Source organism: Paroedura picta, chromosome 16 (genome assembly GCF_049243985.1).
Source record: "Paroedura picta isolate Pp20150507F chromosome 16, Ppicta_v3.0, whole genome shotgun sequence".
Taxonomy (NCBI): Eukaryota; Metazoa; Chordata; class Lepidosauria; order Squamata; family Gekkonidae; genus Paroedura; species Paroedura picta.
The window spans coordinates 24,957,778-24,979,421 of record NC_135384.1 but is presented as its reverse complement, the minus strand read 5'-3'; the positions used below and the strand labels follow the sequence as shown (position 1 = coordinate 24,979,421).

The window sequence follows — 21,644 nt, the reverse complement described above, 5'->3', positions numbered from 1 at the left end:
ACTTCTCTTGCTTGTGGTCTGGGCTAGTTACTTTCACCACACCCTTGGCTGGTGGGAACGCAAATGTCTCCACCCTCCCAGCCCCAGGTGTTAGACTCACAGCTGCTAACTTTGCTCACCTTAAGGAGCAAACAGAAGGGCCGGGTTGGAGAGAGGAAGGGGCAGTTCTCGGATAGAAATAAAGAATCAACTTTTAAAGCGGCCAAGTTTGGACAATTGGCTTCTAGGCTCAGAAGCCTCTGGACTAATTGAGGGAAGGAAAGATTTTACTGCATTCCAGTAGCCTATGTTAAGTATTACCTTTGCTCCTTTTATGGATTGCATCTATATTTCATGTAGGCCACCATTAATATTTTAGCGGTCTTGGATTACCGGGGAATATTTATACTGGAATTTATCCTTATTTGCTGGTCTTGGGCTGTCATAATAAATATTGATTGATTGATTGATTGATTGATTGATTGATTGATTGATTGATTACCGTATGGATAGCAATCTGGGTTTGTTGTTTGCTTGTAGAGCCCATTGCATGGGGATAAAAGGTAAAGGTAAAGGTATCCCCTGTGCAAGCACCGGGTCATGTCTGACTCTTGGGGTGATGCCCTCTAGTGTTTTCATGGCAGACTCAATACGGGGTGGTTTGCCAGTGCCTTCCCCAGTCATTACCGTTTTACCCCCCAGCAAGCTGGGTACAAACTGGGCCCCAATCTGTCTTCTGGGAAGATGCAAAGTAAACAGAGTCCTTCTAAACATGTGCAGAGTATTTTCTGTGCAGCACTGAGAAAATGGGAAAGTAAGAGTAGCTCTAGTCGCTCTCACCTTTAGTTTCTGCCCTGTTATCGGGGTTAGGAAGGGATGGGTGAGGCTTCCCCAGGGGTCGGTGTGGACCTCTTTCCCCCCTGAGGCACAAAATGAACGCCACTTAGCCAATTCCATGCATGCTTCTGTCAGCCTCACACCCTTTCTTTAACGCCATTCTTCCCTCTGTCCTGCCCCAGGTTGGCCTTCCGGGTGCCCCATCAGGAGGAGAGAAAGGAGAGGAAATGGCAGAATGCTCGGATGCAGCTATATTTAGCGGCCGGAGATGGATCTGGGTTGCTGGGCCCCACGTCGGCCTTATCTGTCCTTTGCACCTTGGGAGTGGGAGACAATACACAATCTGGGTCAGGGCTGGTCACCTGTGGGGGGAGAGGGTCTGGAGCCCACTTTCTCTGGCAGGAGCTTGCAAAGGCCCGCATCTCCGCTGAGGAATCTGGTACAACGTGCTCTTTAGGATAAACCTGATTCCGGACAGTCTTCAGCTTTGTATGAAGACGCTTTATACTAAAAGAGAGGTCCTCAGCCATCTGGCACATGGGGGTTACATTAGCGTGTGCAGTGCCTAAACCAAAATGTAAAAAAATTATTAACCTACTGAGGGTGATAGCAGCAGACAAGCAGGTTGGAGGGCCACACAGAAAGAGCTTGGGGGTCGCATGCAGGCTGCTGGTCTCAGGTTGGGGACCCCTGTACTAAAAGATAAGGTATTTAGACCTTCCTTTTGATTATTCTATTTTCCAGTCCTAGTTGGTCAGTCCTCGTCTCACTGGGTTGGGCTGGTATGCAAGTTTTGTTCTTTAACAGGAGAGCCAGTGTGTGGTAGCGGTTAAAAATGACCGACTCTAATCTGGAGAACCAGGTGTGATTCCCCACTCTTCACGTGCAGCCAGCTGGGTGACCTTGGGCCAATCACAGTTCTCTCAGAGCTCCTTCCATCCCATCTGCCTCACAAGGGGCCTGTTGCTAAGAGGGGAAGGATGGAAGCGTCACTGAGTATTTAGAATCTGCCCCTTTGAGGCCTGCTGGATGACTGTAGGCCAGTCACAGTTCTTTTAGAGTTCCCTCTGCCCCATCTGGCTCACAAGGCGCCTGTTGTGGGGAGAGGAAGGGAAGGCGATTATAAGCCACTTTGAGACTAAAATCAAGGTGTTTAAACAAAAACATAGCTGACACTGCTGTCCAAAGATTTTAGTCTTTATTGATGAGATTTTATTTATTCCCCCCTCCCCTTCCAAGCAGCTCAGGGCAGCTTGCCTGATTCTTCCTTCCCCGTTTCATCCTTGCAAAAACCGGTTATCGAGAAAGACTGGTCCAAGCTGACTCGGTTGGCTACGTGACAATGTGGCGATTTGAACCATGGCCTCCCCGTGTCTGTCCTCTAGAAACAACCACCCTTAACCGCCCCGCCCTTTCTCTCCCCGCCCCCTTCCTGCAGGACGGCTCCCGCCAGCGCCCCCTGCAGCACCAGAAGAAGACGGTCTCGTTCAGCACCATGCCCAGCGACCGCAAGCTGAGCAGCACGGCCGCCTGCATCTCCTTCATGCTGGAGGGCTGCGAGATGAAGAAGGTGCGCTCCAACTCGCGCATGTACAGCCGCTTCTTCGTGCTGGACCCTGACCTGCGCTTCTTGCACTGGGAGCCTTCCAAGAAAGACTCGGACAAGGCCAAGATCGAGATCAAGTCGGTCAAGGAGGTGCGCGTCGGGAAGAAGACGCCCGTGTTGCGCTCCAACGGCCTCTCCGACCAGTTCCCCGATGAGTGCGCCTTCTCCATCATCTACGGGGACAATTACGAGTCCTTGGACCTCGTGGCGAGCTCGGCCGACGTGGTGAACGCCTGGGTCATGGGGCTGCGGTACTTGGCCTCCTACGGGAAGCACACCCTGGAGGGGGCCCCGGAGACGGGCTGCCCGAACCCCCGCACCTCGTGGGTCTCCTCCGTCTTCGACATCGCAGACCTGGAGAAGGAAGGCCAAATCCCGGTTCCCAGGGCCGTGCAGCTCATCCGGGCCCTCAACCCCGGCATGAAGGCCTCTACAATCGAGCTGAAATTCAAGGAGCTCCAGAAAGCAGCCAGCCAGCGGCTCGGGGAAGAGGTCAGCTGTGAGGTCTTCGTGGAGGCCTACTGCGAGCTGTGCACCAGGCCCGAGGTATTCTTCCTCCTGGTCCAGTTTTCCAGCAATAAAGAGTACATGGGCTTGAAGGACCTCACGATCTTCTTGGAGGCCGAGCAGGGCATGGAAGGGGTGACGGAAGACATGTGCATGGAGATCATTGGTAAATACGAACCCTCCAAGGAGGGCCGGGAAAAGGGCTACTTGGCCATCGACGGCTTCACCCGCTACCTCCTCTCGGCCGATTGCGCCATCTTTGACCCACAGCACCGCCGAGTGTGCCAAGACATGAGCCAGCCGCTGTCCCATTACTTCATCAGCGCCGCGCATGGGGCGTGTCTGGCTGAGGACAGCTGTTTCTGGGGGGGCTCCACCTCGGACATTGGGGGTTATGTGGCAGCTCTCAAGGCCGGCTGCCGCAGCTTGGAACTCGTGGTGTGCGACGGCCCTTCTGGGGAGCCAGTGGTCGGCGCGGGTGCCCGGTTGGCTTTCTCGAGAGTGGTGGGCGCTGTGGCAGAATATGCTTTTGAGGCATCTGATTTCCCACTCGTCTTGTGCCTCTCGGTGTACTGCTGCTGCGCTCAGCAGAAGGTGGTGACGGAACACCTGAGAAAGACTTTCGGGGACAAGCTGTACTTGGTACCCCCAAATCCCAGCGAAGGTTACCTTCCCTCTCCAGAAAGGCTCAAGAGATGCGTCCTAATCCTGGGCCGAAGGCTGCCTCCCAGCTGCCAGTCGAGCGAGGGGGAGGTATCCGACGACGACGAGGTCTCCGAGCTTGGCCTGCCACTTGGTGAGGAGGACCGAGAGCCGCCTCGCCACCGACGGGCCCTGTGCCGCGAGCTCTCTGACCTGGTGAGCCTGTGCCAGCTGGTATCCTTCCAAGGCTTCGAGGCCTCTCGCCGGAGTCAGCGGTATTGGGAGGTGTGTTCCTTCAGCGAGGTGGAGGCTGGGCGCTACGCCAACGAGGAGCCTGAGGATTTCGTGGCCTACAACAAGCGCTTCCTGTCCCGGGTTTATCCCAGCCCCATGCGCATCGACGCCAGCAACATGAACCCCCAGGACTTCTGGAAGTGTGGCTGCCAGATGGTGGCCATGAACTACCAGACGCCGGGCCTTATGATGGACCTGAACGCCGGCTGGTTCCGCCAGAACGGGGGCTGTGGCTACGTGCTGCGGCCAGCCATCATGCGCGACGAGGTATCCTATTTCAGCGCAAACACCCGGGATGCTTTCCCCGGCATCTCAGCCCAACTCTTACACCTCAAGATCATCAGTGGGCAGAACCTCCCCAAGCCCAAGGGCTCGGGGGCCAAGGGGGATGTGGTGGAGCCATACGTGTGTGCCGAAATACATGGCATCCCAGCTGACTGCGCTGAAAAACGCACCAAGACGGTGCTGCAGAGCGGGGACAACCCGGTGTTCGAGGAGACCCTGGAATTCCAGGTGAATCTTCCCGAGCTGGCGATCCTCCGGTTCATGGTGCTCGACGACGATTACATCGGGGACGAGTTCATTGCGCAGTACACCATTCCCTTCGACTGCCTCCAGACGGGCTACCGCCACGTGCCCCTGCAGTCCCTCTCGGGCGAATCCCTCCCCAACGCTACGCTGTTCGTGCACGTGGCCATCACCAACCGAAGGGGCGGGGGCAAAGCGCACCGGAGGGGGCTCTCAGGGCGCAAGGGACGGCGCATGCGGGAGTACACGTCCACAAAGGCCACGGGAATTAAGGCCATAGACGAGGTGTTCCGGACTGCCACTCAGCCCCTGCGGGAGGCCACAGACCTGCGGGAGAACATGCAGGTACCCAGGTAGCGGGAGATGGGAGCTAGGGCTCCTAAGTTTGGTTTGCTGGGTTTGGAGGTGGGGAGGAAGGGGTGTGGCCTTGGACTTGGACTCATGGGAGGGGCCCTCCTTGCTCCAAAGTCTTGTAATTTCAGCTCTCTTGGCTTCCCCTAGGAACTCTAGTTTTGAAAGGGTGCTAGGAATTCTTTGAGCCTTATTTTATTTATCTATCTATTCCCTGAAGGCTCGCGGTGGAATACAACATCTTAAAAACTCCAATAAACCCCATAAACCCTTCCGACTGGATTAGGAGCCTGAGTGAATCAGCTGGGAAACCTGATGGTTGAAAAGAGTTTACAAACTGATGAACTGCAGTATCCAAAACTGGACACTCTATTCCAAATGAGATCTAACCAACATGGACTAGAGTGGGATTACTACCTCGCTTGCTCTGGAGTCTATGCTCGTAGCAAGGCAGCCTAATATCACTTTAACCCTCTTAGCTGCTGTGTTGCACTTCTGGCTCATATTCAACTTGTTGTCCACCAAAACTCCTAAGCCCCTTTCACATATACTATCAAGCATCACATTTTTATTACCCGAATGTAATTCTTTATGCTTTTCCCTATTAAAATCAATAAATAATAATAATAACAATAACAACAACAACAACAACAACAATTTTCTACTTGTATCCCACCGTTCTTCTTCACTCAGGGAAGGCAACAGCATTAAAATGACACACAAATTTAAAATATTTAAATCATTGTAATATAGTTAATATAACATGGCACTTGAAGTACATTACCAGGTTTCTTTTTTTTGGGGGGGGGGGGGGCTGGAGGTTGGCAGGGAGCTAATCTTCTATCCTCTGTCTTCCATTTGTTCTCCTTTCGTTGGCTATGGCCCAATTTTCTAATCTATCATTCTTCCTTCTTAAAATTGCTCCTCAGCCCTGTCCGTTTCCTGTTAAACCTTGGGCTCAATCCCACAATCCTTCTCCCCACGTCCCTGAAACTGTGGGAATTCATCACAGTATCCTCACTTCTGCCCTTCTCCCCTTTGGCTGAAATGAGACGTTACCAAGTTCTCATGGGTATACTGAAAACAGCAGCCTCATGTTCCCCCTCTCCCCAGCAAATGCTTTTAATTTCATCTACTCCAATAGGCCACCATTGCATGATGGGTTTCCCCACCCCTTCTATTGGCAGCGAATGGAGGCAGAGACACCCACAATGCCCGAGGAAGAGAAGACCAAGAGATGTAAGGCAGCCAGTTTCAATGCCATTCCCAGAGCATTTAACTTCTGCTGTGGGCTCTCGATTGTTGTAATCTAAATCTCAGTGATTTAGGGCAGAGATTTTTTTATATGGAAACATCTACTGGTGCAGTCAGGGAAACGGAAGTGAATATGGACATGATGTCCATCACTCACATGTGCTGCCCCAAGTTTGCTGGAGGAAAGGTGAAATACAAATGAAGTAACTAAAAAGTGTCCTTTCTGGTTTGGCATTGTGGTTCTTTCTCCCTGGTTGCTCTGGTCACGTATGAGTGGAGGTTTAGAAAGTCTGTCCAGCTTTCTCAGGTCATCTTTGCCAGCACAGAAAGGAAGAGAAGAAGCAGGCCTGAGTTCTGTTTGCTCGTTGCTTGTGAATCATAGTTAAGAGAACGAATGGATCCTAATCCAGGAAGTCTGAGCCTCATATAGAATTTATTCCCTTAGGGGCAGAACAGCTGCTTATGGTGCAGAAGGTCCCAGGTTCAATCCCTGGCTTCTCCAATTAAAAGGATCAGGTAACAAGTATTGTGAAAGACCTCAGCCTGAGACCCTGGAGAGCCATTGCCAATCTGAGTAGAAAACAATAACCAATCAGTATAATTCTCAATATAAATTCATGCGTATGAATTCAGCTTGATCCACACCCTTATTCCCTTTTTACAGACTGTCAAGAACCAAGCTAGGATGAAAGGATTTGTCCCTACAACGGGTTATAGAATCATTGAGTTGGAAGGGTCCCTAAAGGCCATCTAGTCCAGCCCCCTGCTCAAATCAGGATCAGCTTCAAGCATCCAGGAGAAGGATCTGTCCAGCCACTGCTTGAAGACCACCAGTGAGGGGGAGCTCCCCACCTCCTTAGGCAGCCAATTCCAATGCTGAACTATTCTTGAATGTGAATTTTTCACCCTGATATCTAGCTGGTACCGTTCTAAAAGTAGTTTAACCCCATTACTACGGGTTCTATCCTGGGCTGCAAACAGGACTTTCTTCCTGCCCTCCTCCAAGTGATTATTTTGTATGCCTTGATTTAGACCAGGGATGGGTCCAAGTTCATAGATTCACTTGCCACTGCATACATTCCCACCCCACCACCCAAAAAACTGACCAGTAAGTATGGTAAGGCCTGCCATTCTCCTGGGTTGGTACTAGACTTGGTAATGGAGTGGTCCACCACTGGACATATCCTTTGGTGGCTTACCAGGTATCTCAGCTTGACACCACAAAAGACTCCAGCCCTCCTCAGACTCTGGACAACCACAGATTTTGGCTGGCCACCCTGGCTGGCAAACATTGGCAAATACCTGAGAATGAGGTCACCACAGGTCTCCAGGCCCAAGGTCTGATAACCGCCTCTGTGGGCATCAGGATCTCATCTCCGCTCTGTCTTGTCTTCCTCCAGAATGCTCTGGTCTCCTTCAAGGAGTTGTGCGGCTTGACCCCGGCAGCCAACATCAAGCAGTGCATCCTAAAACTGGCCACGTGGCTACAACCCAGCGAGAAAGAGAGCCCTCCAGCCGTCACCCTGAACCTGGGTGAGGAGTACCCCTCCATGGAGTCCCAGGGGCCTGTCCCAGAGCTGCTACGAAAAGTGCTGGCCGCATACGACATAGTAAGCACCGAGTGCTCATGCTGACAGGAGCCCTTCCTCCCCACAGTGTGGCGAAGTGGTAAAGAGCAGTGGGCTCTAATCTGGAATCCCCACGAGGCCTGCTGGGTGACCTTGGGCCAGTCACAGTTCTCCCTGAACTCTCCCAGCCCCACCTACCGCGGAAGGTGCCTGCTGTGGGGAGTGGAAGGGAAGGTGATTGTAAGGTAGAGAAAAGCAGGGTAGAAATGTTTAAATAGAGCCGGCATGGTGGCCAACTCTAATCTGGAGAACCAGGTTGGATTCCCCACTGGGTGACCCTGAGGCAGTTACGGTTCTCTCTTAAATTCTCTCAGTCCCACCTACCTCACAAGGTGTGTGTTGTGGGGGAGCAGAAGGGAAGGCGATTGTAAGCCGCTGTGAGACTCCTTTGGGTAGCACAAAGCGGCTTACAACATGGTTCTCCTCTTCCTCCATTTTTATCCTCGCAGAAGCAAGCCTATGAGGAAAATTAGGATGAGACAGAGAGAGAGAGACAGTGAGCATGAGAGAGAGAGAGAGAGAGAGAGAGAGAGAGAGAGTCCCAAAATCACCTGACAAGCTTCTGGATTCAGCCTTAGGTGGTCCCTGGTCCAGCACTGTCCCACACTGTTCCTTTCATCTCAGAGGGCCTGTTCTAGATGATACAAAGGAAAGAGAGGGGTTGATCCAAGAGCCCCCAGAAAGAGGGGGTGCTTGGCTTGCCACATTTCCCCAAACATCCTCACCACGCTTTCTCTCTGCCTCCACCCTCCCTCCCAGATGATCCAGACAAGCCGGACGCTCATTGAGTCAGCTGACGCCGTTCACGCCAAGATCATTCAGGTGCAACAAGCAGGTGGGTGGCCCCTGCCCCTCCTCCCCTCTTCCTGGGACATCTGGTACCCTCAGTTCTTTGCTAGACAGGAGAGCCCCAGAGGAAATCAATGCCCCTCTCCCCCATTCCTCCACCAAGCTCCCTGGATTTAGTTATCTGTCGCATTTTGGGCTGCTTAACGCATCCCTTCCAATCATTATTACAGTATATGTGAAGAAGATGGTCAGGTGAATGCACAAACAAACGGAGTGTTCAAAAGTATTGTGCACCAAGAGAACAGAACTTCTGTCTGGAGTATCAGTGTGTTAAGTCTCATTCGCATGCACAAAAATATTGCAGGTCTTCACAAGGTTTCAACTTTTGCATCCTGGCCTCTCATGACCACCTTGGCCATGACTCTTACCTCTTACACATGTGAATGACACATCGAATGTGCCCCAGTGGATAGGTTTTTGAACCTTCAGGTAATAGAGAATGAACAGACAAGTTGGCCAAACAGTGGAAGTAGAATTTAGCCGCCAACAACAATATATTAAAACAACGTTTGGGGTTTGTGCCTCAACCTTTGTTGTGTTGCTATTTTTCAACCTCCAGGTAGTGGCTGCAGGTCTCCTGTGATGACAGCAGATGTCCAGGTGACAGAGATCAGGATTTGCAAGGGAAAGTTGTTCACACGTGTAGCTATAACTCAAGAAGGGCTGTGAAATGATGGGGTGCATGAGGGTATTTGGATGTAGTTTTGTGGTGCTTCTTGATTTATAGCTGAAAGCCTAAGCAGATGGCCTCCTCAGAGATATCCCAGGCACCTTCACTGAATTTTCGGTTTTCATTAACAAAAGTAATTCTTGTGTTCTTGCTTGTGGTGATAGAGAGGAGACACAGGAAAGTTCTATTCTATTCTATTCTATTCTATTCTATTCTATTCTATTCTACTCTACTCTACTCTACTCTACTCTACTCTACTCTACTCTACTCTACTCTACTCTATTCTATTCTATTCTATTCTATTCTATTCTATTCTATTCTATTCTATTCTATAAATGCCCCTCCCTAGAAGGCTTGGGACATGGCACAAAGTATTAAAATTAGAATCATAGAATCATGGAATAATAGAGTTGGAAGGGACCTCATGCGTCATCTAGTCCAACCCCTTGCACTATGCAGGACACTCACATCCCAATCGCTCATCTACTGTAACCTGCCAGCCCTTTGCCTTCACAGAATCAGAATTTATTGACACAGTGTCAATAAAATCATACACAACAAAAACACTTAAAACCATAATTCTGTTGCTCTGCAATTTTCCCAGTTAACCTTTTCCCCATTTTAATTCATTGGTCAGTTATGCTGGTATGTTACCTTTTTCGGGGGGTATATTCTGAGTGGAGGGGGAGTCCCATTGGCTTTGTTGTTTACTCTGGCCTCAGCTATATACCTTTTGGGGACTCACACACAAATCCCACACATTGCCTGGCAAAGGAGGTCTGCCCCAGACCAGGTGGCCCTTCTGTGATGCTTTCCGCTGTGTCCCTCTTCATCCCACCCACCCCTTCCTTGCTTTCTTTCTCCAGGGATGGGCTTCCACAAAGAGCTTCACCGGCTGGAGGTGAAGGAAGGTCTGAAAGGCCGGAAACTGCAGAAAGCACTGGAGAATTTTGCCTGGAACATCACCGTCCTCAAGGTAATCTGGATCTAAGGTGGGGGGGGGGGTCTCCAGAGCAGAATCTCAAACCTGCTTCCGGTGCTGCAACACACCTGTGAGAACTGAGGCTCAGGTAACTCTGAGCAGACCCTCGGAATCTCGTGAGATGTGGCCCGGGATCTGGGGTGCTCTCCACTTTAAGCTGGGACACTCAGCCGTGGGTAGGATTATCAAAATACTTGGAATTTAATTCAGGCTTTAAGACCCAGGATCTGCCCTGGATCTACTAGCTTCGTTTATAGTCCCGTCTTTCTCAGTGAGGCTCAAGACGGAGCGCAGAATTTAGCATCACAGCAGTTTTATTTCTCCAATATTTTTGGGAACTACAATGGAACGCAAAAGGACTGATGGGTTGTTTTAGCAAAGAATTATCATATGGCTCAATTTGGATATTATGACACAAGTTTACTAATCTGCCACAATTTGCTTCGGCCTTATATCTGTACGCTTATGATCTTTGTTCCATTTAGTGTGAGGAAGAGTGCCTGCACTCGAAAGCTCATGCCTTGAATAAATCTTTGTCTTAAAGGTGCTATTGGACTCTATTTTTGTTGAGCAGGAACAGAGTCTAAGATACATAAAAAGCCTGTCTTGTTTGTTCCATCTCTAGTACAAAGACCGCAATATACAAATCAAAGGTAAGTCCCCAGGGGAGAGAAAAGGCATGATAGAAACAGAATAAAAAAGAAAATTGTTATTACATAAGTCTAACACAGGGGTAGTCAAACTGCAGCCTTCCAGATGTCCAAGGACTACAATTTCCATGAGCCCCTGCCAGCGAATGCTGGCAGGGGCTCATGGGAATTGTAGTCCATGGACATCTGGAGGGCCTCAGTTTGACTACCCCTGGTCTAACACAAGGGTCCATGCATCAGGCGTGACCTGAGCCCTCTCCTACACAAGGATGTTAAAGGACAGCCTTGTTACCTTTGACAGTCCTTCCTCAACAACTGGGTTTTGTATAGTTACGGCAGCCCTAGTCTGTTTATAGAAGCGTCTTGCAGAATTTTTGTTTTGCTTTATCGTATTTGTAGCCAGTCCTTCTTCCAAGGATCACACCAAGGTCTCCCTGTCCCTTCCTGCTTTAAAAGATGCCCTCTGAAAATGCTGCTTTTGCCAATATAGCAGCGACTGTCTGCCATCTAGTGGTTCTTGGGCATTTTGGGAGTTTTGGAAATTTAAACTGTGGCATGTTTTTTGGAATTAGTTTCTTTTTGTCCCTCCCTCCCTTCCTCTCTCATCTTCCCTCCCTCCCTCCCTCCCTCCCTCCCTCCCTCCCTCCCTCCCTCCCTCTCTCTCTCCCTCTCTCTCTCCCTCTCTCTCTCTCTCTCTCTCTTTCTTTCTTTCTTTCTTTCTTTCTTTCTTTCTTTCTTTCTTTCTTTCTTTCTTTCTTTCTTTCCATCCCTTTTCCCCCATCCTCCCTCCCTCCCTCCTTCCATCCTTCTGTTTACTCCTCACAACAACCCTGTGAGGGAGATTAGATTGAGAGTGAGTGGCTCAAAGTCATGGCAGAAGGGGGATTTGATCCTGGATTTCTCAGGTCCTGGGCCAACCCTGTAATCCCTAGGCTACTGAACTGAGTAAAATTCCTTGTCAGAGGATGTTGTGATGCCCACAAGAACAGCTTGAAAAGGAGATGACAGAGGTGCATGGAGGATACATCTGTCAATGGCTACTAGCCATGATGACTGAGGGGAACCTTCTCATTCAAAGGCAATAAGCCCTTGAATCCCAGAGCCAGGAGGCAACATCAGGGGAAGGCCTCAGCCTCCATGCCCTGTTGTTGGCTGTCCAGAGGAACTGGCTGGTCACTGTCATCTGACAGGAGGCTGGACTAGAGGGACCTCTGGCCTGATCCAACAGGGATCTTCTGGGGTTCTTATTTATTTATTTAGATTTCTATACCGCCCATTTCTTTGCAGCTCTGGGCGGTTGAAGGCCTGTTTTTGACCTGTTTTTGGCCTGTCTCTATGACCTGTTTTTGGCCCTTCAGGGGAACTGGTTGGCCACCATGTGAGCCAGGAAGTTGGACTAGATGGACCTTCACTGGTCTGATCCGGCAGGGCTCTTCTGATGTTCTTAATGCTTACAACTTGAGGCGCTTAAAAGTTTTCCACCTTGCTTTCTGAATCCTTGCCCGTTTTCTTCCCTTGGACCTCCATAACCGCCTTCTCTGACCCTTGCCATCCTTCCTCCCCCTGCAGGGCCAGGCCGACCTGCTCAAACACTCCAAGGCAGAGGCTCTGGACACCCTGTGGCAGATCCACAACGCCGCCCAGTCCTGTGGCATTGGGCGGAACGGAGCCGCCTCCCCAGACCTCTTCCGCAGCCGAGCCGTCCTCGATCCCATCCCAGAGACGGAAGGAGGGGGCAGCGACACAGGATCTTCCTGACTCAGACTGGATGAGGCCGCTGGGGAGGGAATTCGTGGACACAGCGGGGGCTGTTGAGAGACGCTGAATCCGAGAGAGGTTCTTTGAGAAGAGATCCGATAAGCACAATGTTGCCTCCCGCGCGGGAGGAGGGAGAACTGGTCCGTTTGTCAGCTCCTGGGGTGTGCCACGATTGGGGTCACTTTCAATGACAGGCGCAAGGTGGCGGTTTCGGATTCTGAACTCTTTGAAGGGTGGGAGGTCTGGTCTTTGGGCCCTGCACACGACAATTCTCCGAAACGGGTACCACGGAGTTAGATCGGATGTATTGTTCTGCTGCCAAGGAAGCAAAGAGGGGCTCCCTTTTGACCAGTGGACTTACGTGGGCAGAATGCCGTGTAGGCCGGAGGCTCGCATAAGGAGGGGGATTTGGCAGGGCTGGGCAGAAACAGCCATTTGAATCCGACCCGTTGCTAGCAGGAGGAGTGCCTGAGTTTCTCTGCCGGTTCTGTGGTTGCCAGGGGAGCTTCCTCAGACCGGACTTCAGAGTCCTGGGGGAGGGAGGGAGGCAGGGGGAAAGGGGAGAGGGGAAAAAAGGAGCTGGACCAGGAACAGGGCTGGGGCAGGCAACTGACCCTCTGTCACCCCCTCTCCCCCTGCAGTTGAGTTAAACTAAGAATAGTTCTGGGCTCCGGTCACCAGCCTGACCCGGAAGCCACAGAAGTCGGTGGACATAGAAGGGAATAACTCCGTTTAGGACTGCAGAGAGAGAGTATCCTGTTTTCTGGCCTGTTCAGGTGAGGACGGGGCCTTCCTTGGCTGGTCTCCCCGCCGCCCCCTCCTTTTCCTCCAGAATTCGCTGGTCTCTCAGAGGCCTCCTGCATCTCGAGTTCAAGTCCCAAAGCAAACTGGAACGGGAAGGGTGCAGCACACAAAATGGATGGGTGAGTCACATTCTACTCGGCAAGGGGAATCTGCCGTTTTCATTGCCTTGAGGAAGCCCTGCTAAAGAGCCCCCATCCCACCCCCAACCCTGAAACCTTATTCACCAGCAAGGCGGAGGTGGAAGCCGGAAACGGGACATGCAAGGTTCAGGGCCCTTGTGGGGAATCATAGTAAGGCCAGGGAAGCCATGGAGCTGTGGATCTTTCTCCGAGCACAAGGACTATGAAGCTACAAGTCAGAGCCAAAAAGAAATTTCGATTCAGGTAGGTTGTCATGTCGGTCTGAAGCGGAAGAGCAAAATTTGAGTCCAATGGGACCTATAAGACCTACAAAGTTTGACTCTGGGGATAGGCTTCTGTGTACATGCATACTTCTTCACACAAAAGTTTATACACAGAATACAATTTTGTTGATCTTCCAGGTACCACTGGACTCAGAATTTGTTCCCAAGATAGTTTGTTAGGGTGGGTTGGGGAGAGGGTCAGATTTGTTTTTTGTTTTTTACTGAGTGGAATTTTTCACTGTTCTCAGTTATTGTTGAATTGAAGGTTTGGAAGTGGGTGCTGCTGTTTTGATTTATTTTTTAAGAAAAAAAATTGGCTGTAGAATATAGAGTCTGGAAAGTTAATATTTTATTTCCCGGGAAGGGGGAGGTTTCCACAAAATGTCAAATTTAGGCCCCCACCCACCCCAAAACAAAGGCTGACCTTCAAAATCACATGTGAATGTTTTGCTATTGGACATTTGAGATGCCAAGGTGTGGATCTCTCTTTTCCTTTAGTGTGGTTAAAGCAGTCGTGGTAGGAAGTGGGGGGGGGGGTGAGGTTATCAGACCCGGGAGCTTGGTTCTGGAATTGAGAAAGCCGAATTCTGTTGACAATAAAGCCGAGATTCTCTTTCATTTTGCTGTCTCCGTGAATTATGCTCCCTTCCTCCATCTCACCCGAATATTCAGTGCCATTCATTGGCATGCAAAACAGTTATTTCATAAGGTTTAGATACAGAGTGTATAACAGAGGTGCAAATTAATTTTAAAAACTCGGCAGCTTCACTTGGCGCAATCTCACTAGCCCATAAAACCCCAAAAATTTAGGTGTTCTCTCACTTGCCATTAGAAATAAAATCAGAGTCCAGTAGCACCTTTAAGACCAACAAAGATTTATTCAAGGCGTGAGCTTTCGAGTGCAAGCCCTCTTCCTCAGATTATGATCCTCTTACATGACAGGGAATATATAGCAAAAATCAATTCTGTTACATCTGTGTCACAACCAGATACAGCCAATGATAATCTGTCAAAACAGCCAATCAATCCCCTGAATTAGTATTAGTTAGTATTAGAATTCACTGAATTAGTACACTGAATTCTAGGGGACTGATTGGCTGTTTTGACAAAGGATTATCATTGGCTGCATTTGGTTGTGACACAGATGTAACAGAATTGATTTTTGCTATATATTCCCTGTCATGCAAGAAGATCATCGTCTGACAAAGGGTGCTTGCACTCGAAAGCTCACGCCTTGAATAAATCTTTGTTGGTCTTAAAGGTGCCTGACCGGACTCTGGTTTTATTGTGCTGCTTCAGACCAACACGGCTACTCACTTGAATCTTTGCATTTGAAAACAGAACACCCAACCCCTTGGTAGTACAACTTTGTTCCCTTTTTCGGAGCACGATGGCTAAGAATTCTGCAACATGCTCCATTACCACGGAGGATGTGTCCGTTAATAACTTTTTAATACCGTGAGTAGATGATTTGTTAGTCTGCAAGAGAGGGCCGAACAAGGAAGAGCGTTTATAAAATAAAGGGCAAGAGAAGCATTTGTGAGAGATGGATTCAGATTCACCAGCATGGCAAACACGCAATCTTCTATCAGAACCTTTGGTCAGCACTACACAACTAACCCTTGAGTATTGTCATGAATTAACCCCACGGAACTCCAGTTCTCTGAACGGGACCTTGGATCTTTGCACCGTGTGCAGGAGCCAGTTAAGCCTTCAGTGAGCCTGAGGTCACACTCCGTGGACCCAAGCCAGTGCAAACTGTAAGCCCGTAAGCCCTCAATTTGCCTCAGAGCCCAGCAAAGAAGGGAAAATTTAACCCATCGCCTTCCAGTTGGGTTTGTCATTCCAAAATCAGCTCCCTGCTTTGTCAAGCTAAAAACCAATTGGCATTTTGCTGCAGTTTGAAAGCCTCTTTGAAACTTCGTTTCACTTCTCTTCTGTTTATGTGTTTCACAAACGGTGATGCGACCTCTCCAGGGAGCTTGCCCGACGTGGCTTACAAAATAAAATGTGATAAAAACATTTAAAGCGACGAACGAAACGCAGGCTATTGAAGTGCTTAAAACAGCAACTTTAAAATAACAGCCCCAAAGCACACTGAACTGGAGTTTAAAGAAACCCTTACTTAAAAGCCCAGATAAGCAGAAATGTTTCGACCTGGAGCCTAGATGAGAGTAGCAGGTGCACCAGGAGAGGCTCAGCAGAGAAGGACATTTTGCAAGTGAGGGGCCACCACCGAAAAGGCCCCTCTCTGGTTGCCTCCTGCCTCATCCCTCAAGCTTGAGTGGCAAACCTTCATTTCTGCACAGCCACACAGAACCAGCCGTTATCCGGAAAGGAACCAGTTTCTTTCCACTTTTTTGCTTTCCATTTTGCCCCCCTCACTTGGGGGTCCTAGCTTTGGGAAACAGAAGCAGGGCCCGGGGTGGGGGCGGCATGGTGAGATGCTCAGGGCCTCCAGGTGCCACGTGCCACGGTGGAAATAGGCCGATCCCATGTGCCACGGCCAGGCAACAGAAAGGCCGCCTCTCGCTTCGCCGTGGAGGTAATTAGCGTAATGGGCCCGGGCGAACAAGTACGGCCCGTCTCATTATCCTGACCGAATCCTCGGCCGCTATTGTGGCTCGGGACTGTCTGCAGAGTTCCTCAGACGGATTCATTAGCAGCAGGACGGGACACAACAAAGGCAGGTCGATGTCTTGCCCTGTTTCTAAGGAACGGCGTACAAAAGGAGCCTTCCTCTCTTTTCTGATCTGGCCTGCAGGGTTTGGGGCAGGGGGAGGAAATGTATTATTTGGGGCGCTGCCATTGAGGGGGTCGTGCATGAGAGCGAGGGAGGGGTCTGACGGCTGCTCAGAGCTTGACCTTATATATCCTCCCCCTCTGCAAAAGAGTTGCAGAGAGCTTCGCCCCTGGGAGGTGATGCCACGAGGCCTTGGGGAGAGCCTGACGGTTCCAACAAGACATGGAGACCCACGGTACTAAGGTAACGGTATGTTGGTTTGAAGGTGCTAAATGGGGCAGGGGCTTGCGGGGTGGAAAACCTCCAGACAGGAGCTGCAGACTGGACAAATATGGGCCAGCAGGTTTTTAAAGAAAGCCATCTGCTAGGGTTGGATCTGTATGGACGCCTTAGCATACAGTTTGGCTCTGTATCTTGCCATCTTTAGAGTATTACAGAACACTTTGTCGGTCAGAAGAATGCTGTCAAACACGGAAGCTTGCATCAACCTAAAGATGGTGGGCATTGTTTCCTCTTGGACCTCCGTGATTTCCTGCCACTGTGTGACCAAGCACAGAAGTGCTGTTATGCCTACTCCAAGGGCTTTGATGGAAAGGAAGGGTGCAAGTCTAACAAACAGGTAGAAGGAATATGGTAGGGGAAGGCAGCTGAGGAACAGGTGAGGTAAGGTTGACCAAAGTTGGAAAAGGCATTACCTCTGTTAATGGGGCCAGGTGGGAGGTGATGTGAACCATCTCTGCCTGGGACTATGGCTTTGATGGACTAACAGAACAAAAACATGCATCCAAAGGCACATTTAAGGGCAACAAAGTTTTATTCAAGGTGTGAGCTTTCATGTGCAGGCATACTTCCTCAGACAAAGGAACAAGAACCAGAAGAGTACAGATATAAGGAAAGAGTAAATTAGTAGTAAATGAGTAAACAGCATCAGGACAAATAGGCAGCATGATAATGCAGATTGGATAGCTCCTTGCTTGAATAACAAAATCTGTCCTTGGGGTTCAGGGGTTGTTCACAAAAACATGGAGGGTATAAAAATGTTAAGGTTAATGATTAACGGCAGACGCTTTCCCAGTTGTGGAAAGAACTAATGAAAAGAGACTTCTTGCTAGTCCCACCCGTCTCCACCCAAGTATGGAAGCATCCCCACAAGGGGCGAGCTCTCCTGTGTCCGTTCTACCTACCCGAATCTATCTTTGATGGATCGGGGGTCTGATCCAGCATAAGGTAAGTTCATGTGTTCTTGGGGAAAGTAAAGGCTTGTTGAACAGAAGTTATTCCTGGTGGAAAATAAATCCTAGAAGACATTATCTGAAGTAGGAACCAAACAAGCCCCCCCCCCAAGGGGGGGATTTTCAAAACAGGGAGTGGGAAAGGAAAGCAGAAGAGGAAATGAGGATTTTCTGCTGGCACACCTGCCATTCTGCCCCCCCCCAAAAAAAAAACAGTGGCCAGTTTCCTCAAAGTGAGAAAAGGATGCGAAACCGTCGATCAGACCAAATTCCTTCCGCCAATCAGCCCGAGATCTTGGAACAGTGCAATCTATGGGCCCAACATTCGGAATTTCTATTAATTGTTACGAAGGTTAACAGCCACAGGTACCGTGGATCTTGACTGATCCTTTTTTAAAAAAGGGTATCTGGCACAGCTCATCGGGGCAAATTTGGAAACTTGGTGCGTGGAGCATTTCTTCCATTCTGTATGGCCACCAATTGGTTTAAATTAGCAGCTCTGAATTATAACACAGAGTGAGAGAAAAAATTTCACTTAAGCTGCCCACTGTGGCTGGTTTTTGCTGAACTGTCCAACCCCCAAATTTCCAGCCCATTGCTTGCTCCTTTCTAGCTTCCTCCCCTGTGCTTGGATATCTTTTTGGGTTTCGAATTCGGCACCCAGAATTCTAAACCGAGCCATCGGAGGGCTTTCACGAATGTCATTAGGAAATGCGCCTCTTTGCTTTCAATTGTATTCCTAATAAGCATTCTGCCTTCTCCATATTAATCTGACATCTTCAGTAAACATTGCATTACGATCCCCGGATTTCTCCGTCCTCCCGCCAGATCCAGTTCGGATCTCATCAGCATTTCTGTGGCTTGGATTTATTTTGTTGCCCCCCAAATGCACCTCATCACGCCCTTCCTTACACTGCAAGACCAGTTGGTCACTCATTTATCTGGCTCGGAGAGATGCTTTCGGATCCCTGCTGGAGGATTCATCGACTTGAATTATGGTTAGCTGCAAATTTGGCTGCCCCGCATTACGGCCCTGCCATTCCTCAGTGAGATAAATGGATTTGATCTCTGGGCAGGAAACGTTTTGCTCTCGGTTCATCTGCACTCTTAGGACATCTTCGATCTGAAGAACTGAGCAGTGACTCAGGAAAGATCCTTCCTGCATGGACATCCTGGGGCCCCACGAACATAGGGGCCCCATGCTAACCAATGTCTTGTTGTAGTTGTTATTATTATTGTTTTGATTTTCCGCCGCTCCCGAGACCAGCTCGTGGCAGGTTACAATTGTCCACAATTAAAACCCCAGGAAAAACCCCATTCAAATGAAAAAGGGACATAAAAATGACAATGCATATGTATTGATAAAGCCAGTGTGGTGTCGTGGTTAAGAGCAGTGGCATCTGATAGGGCGAGCCAGGTTTGATTCCCCGCTCCCCCTCCACATGCAGCCTGCTGGGTGACCTTGGGCCCATGACAGTTCTCTCAGAGCTCCCTCAGCCCCACCTGCCTCACAGCTGGTCTGTTGTGGGGAGAGGAAGGGAAGACCCCTTTGCAAGTCAAGTGGGTACAAAAGCAGGGTACGAAACTGGGTACAAAAAACCCAGCTCTCTCTACTCCTCCTCTTTCTCCTCCTCTTCCGCGTCCTTTTCTTTCTCCTCATCCTCTGCCTCCTCTTTCTCCTTCACCTCTTTCTCCTCCTTCTCTTCCTTCTTTCTCTTTCTCCTCTTCTTCCTCCTCCTTCTCCTCTTTCACCTCCTCCCTCCTCCACCACCGCTTCCTCTTTCTCCTCCACCTCTTTCTCCTCTCCCTGCTTCTCCTCTCCTTCTTACGCAAACCCATGAAGGCTCTCCCAGCCGCCAGCAGCTCACTTTTCCCTGTCTCCTGCTAGATCCCCAAAGGCGCCTGGGTGCTCCTGGCCGTCTTGCTGTGCTCCTTCGCCACGGCCAAGCAAGCCATGCCGGACTGTTGCCGCCAGAGGAGCTGTTCCTGCCGGATCCTCGAGCTGCTCCATGGCATGGGGAACCACGCGGCCGGCATCCTGACCCTCGGCAAGCGGAGCGACCCCAGAGCCGCCAAGGCTTTCCAGCACCGGCTCTACCATCTCCTGCATGGCTCCAGCAACCAGGCCGCTGGGATTCTCACCATGGGCAAGCGGGCAGCTGAGCTGGCACCGCAGCACCGGGAAGGTGCCCCCAGCAACGAGCTTCCACCGGGCCTCCCAGGGCCAGATTTAGCCCCGGGCTGTCTGGCCCGGCTGGATAAGGACGGAGCATCGTGCCCGGAACAGAGCAAGGTGGCTGCAGTGTACTGAGGGGCGTGTCTCTGCGGATGAGGCAAGTGGTCCCCGTGAGTCTCCTTTCGATCCAGTCGTCTGTCAGCCCTGCTGTTCTTTAGAAAATAAAGCAAACCATTGTGCTTCATAGCTGTTCGGCCTGTCTACGTCTGTCGGGAAGAGCCTCACACTAGAGAATCGGGGCCCCATGGCCACTTCCATGGGTTCTAGTCACTTTGGCCTTTTGGCCGTATTATTAATCTGTTCCACATAATTTATTTCTGGTAAGGCCTTGGAGGAGGAGGAGCTGGTCTCATGGCTTAAGTGCCACTCAGCAGTTAACACCCACTCAGGGCAACTGTCCCGCCCCTGAGTGCCTCCTCCTCCAACCGGCTTGCCTGTCTGTCTAGCAGGCCAGCCAATCGCCTTCCATCCCCCACCCCTGACCACCCCCTCCTCCTTCCACTTCCCTCCGAGGCTCGGAGGCTGCAGGTCCCTGTCACGTGACAGCTGTCCCTGCCGGTAAGTTCCCTAAGATCTGCCTGAAGCCTTTCCAGGTCCTGGGGAGAGAGGAGGGCATCCGCAGAGTTCTTCTTCCACCCCACCCTCTCAATCCAGTGCCTGTTGTATTCTGGTTGCTCCCATAGCAATTGTACTTTGCTAGGGCCCTGTGAATCCTTAAACTGACTCTGATGCTATGAGCCACAGGAATTACTCCTGCATAGATCACATTGGTCATCTCGTCCAATCCCCTGCACCTTGTGGGAAATTCACAGCTACCTCCCCCCCCCCCGTGACCCCTGTCCCAGAGGAATAAACAGAAAGAAATTTCCAAGCTGGCGATGGCAAAAAGTTTTATTCATTTATAAGATGTTACCTTTATGGATATTTGATACTAATAGACCCAAATAGCCCTCTAAGTATTTGAAAGGTTGTCACTTGGAGGAGGGCAGGATGCTGTTTCCGTTGGCTGCAGAGGAGAGGACACGCAGTAATGGGTTTAAACTACAAGTACAACAATATAGGCTAGATATCAGGAAAAGAATTTCACAGTCAGGGCAGTTCAGCAGTGGAATAGGCTGCCTAAGGACGTGGTGAGCTCCCCCTCACTGGCAGTCTTCAAGCAAAGGCTGGATACACACTTTTCTTGGACGCTTTAGGCTGCTTTGGGCTGATCCTGCGTTGAGCAGGGGGTTGGACTAGATGGCCTGTATGGCCCCTTACAACTCTATGATTCTATGATTCTAAGATTCTATGAAATTATATGACTTAAAATATAAGGTATATAAAATATAAGAATTAAAGAGTGGGTTTAAGACTTTGTTTGTATCCCTGAAAAAAAAACAATTCAAAAATAAGTTTACTGAGGAAGTAAAATACGAAAACGAGGTTTTATACCTAGCAACTCGTTCTGAATGAAACGTTTTGCCATCGCCGGCTTGGAAATTTCTTTCTATTTATTCATCTTCGGTCTCTACCTGTGGCCAGAGGAAGGCAGACCACCTCCAAGATCCCTGGGCCACCCTGGCCTAGAGGAAAATTCCTTGCTGACCCCAACGAGAGCTGAGCACTCGCTCATCCCTTCCTACCCTCACTCTCACAGAATCAGCCTTACTGTCTGATGGCCACCTCACCTCCACTTAAAGCTCTCCATC

The 21,644-nt window shown here is 50.0% G+C and overlaps 2 protein-coding genes across 4 annotated transcripts in view; both read left to right on the top strand.

Moving 5' to 3' along the window:
- LOC143825814 (inactive phospholipase C-like protein 2) overlaps positions 1-14,360 on the top strand; it is a 35,068-nt gene extending 20,708 nt beyond the window's left edge. The window contains exons 2-6 of one of the 2 annotated variants that reach the window (XM_077314145.1): positions 2,255-4,738; positions 7,399-7,608; positions 8,386-8,461; positions 10,012-10,121; positions 12,347-14,360. In XM_077314145.1, the coding sequence (XP_077170260.1) occupies positions 2,255-4,738; positions 7,399-7,608; positions 8,386-8,461; positions 10,012-10,121; positions 12,347-12,535 (3,069 nt within the window). In that variant the 3' untranslated portion in view covers positions 12,536-14,360. Of the gene's footprint in view, positions 1-2,254; positions 4,747-7,398; positions 7,609-8,385; positions 8,462-10,011; positions 10,122-12,346 lie in introns of those variants that run through there. The other variant, XM_077314146.1, reaches the window with a different exon arrangement.
- A 2,072-nt stretch (positions 14,361-16,432) lies between these two features.
- Positions 16,433-20,137, top strand: HCRT (hypocretin neuropeptide precursor). 2 transcript variants are annotated; one of them, XM_077314808.1, is made up of 2 exons: positions 16,433-16,734; positions 19,606-20,137. In XM_077314808.1, exons 1-2 carry the CDS (start codon positions 16,708-16,710, stop codon positions 20,026-20,028), a joined length of 450 nt encoding a protein of 149 aa, XP_077170923.1. In that variant the 5' UTR covers positions 16,433-16,707; the 3' UTR covers positions 20,029-20,137. The 2 variants fall into 2 exon arrangements, with proteins under 2 accessions (XP_077170923.1, XP_077170924.1); XM_077314809.1 differs by having other exon boundaries at positions 16,442-16,728.
- Positions 20,138-21,644: the final 1,507 nt, after the last annotated feature.

Coding starts and splice junctions, on each gene's coding strand:
- HCRT (XM_077314808.1), top strand. CDS start 16,708: ATGGAGACCCACGGTACTAAGGTAACG. Junction 16,735..19,605: donor CCCACGGTACTAAGGTAACG/GTATGTTGGTTT, acceptor GTCTCCTGCTAG/ATCCCCAAAGGCGCCTGGGT.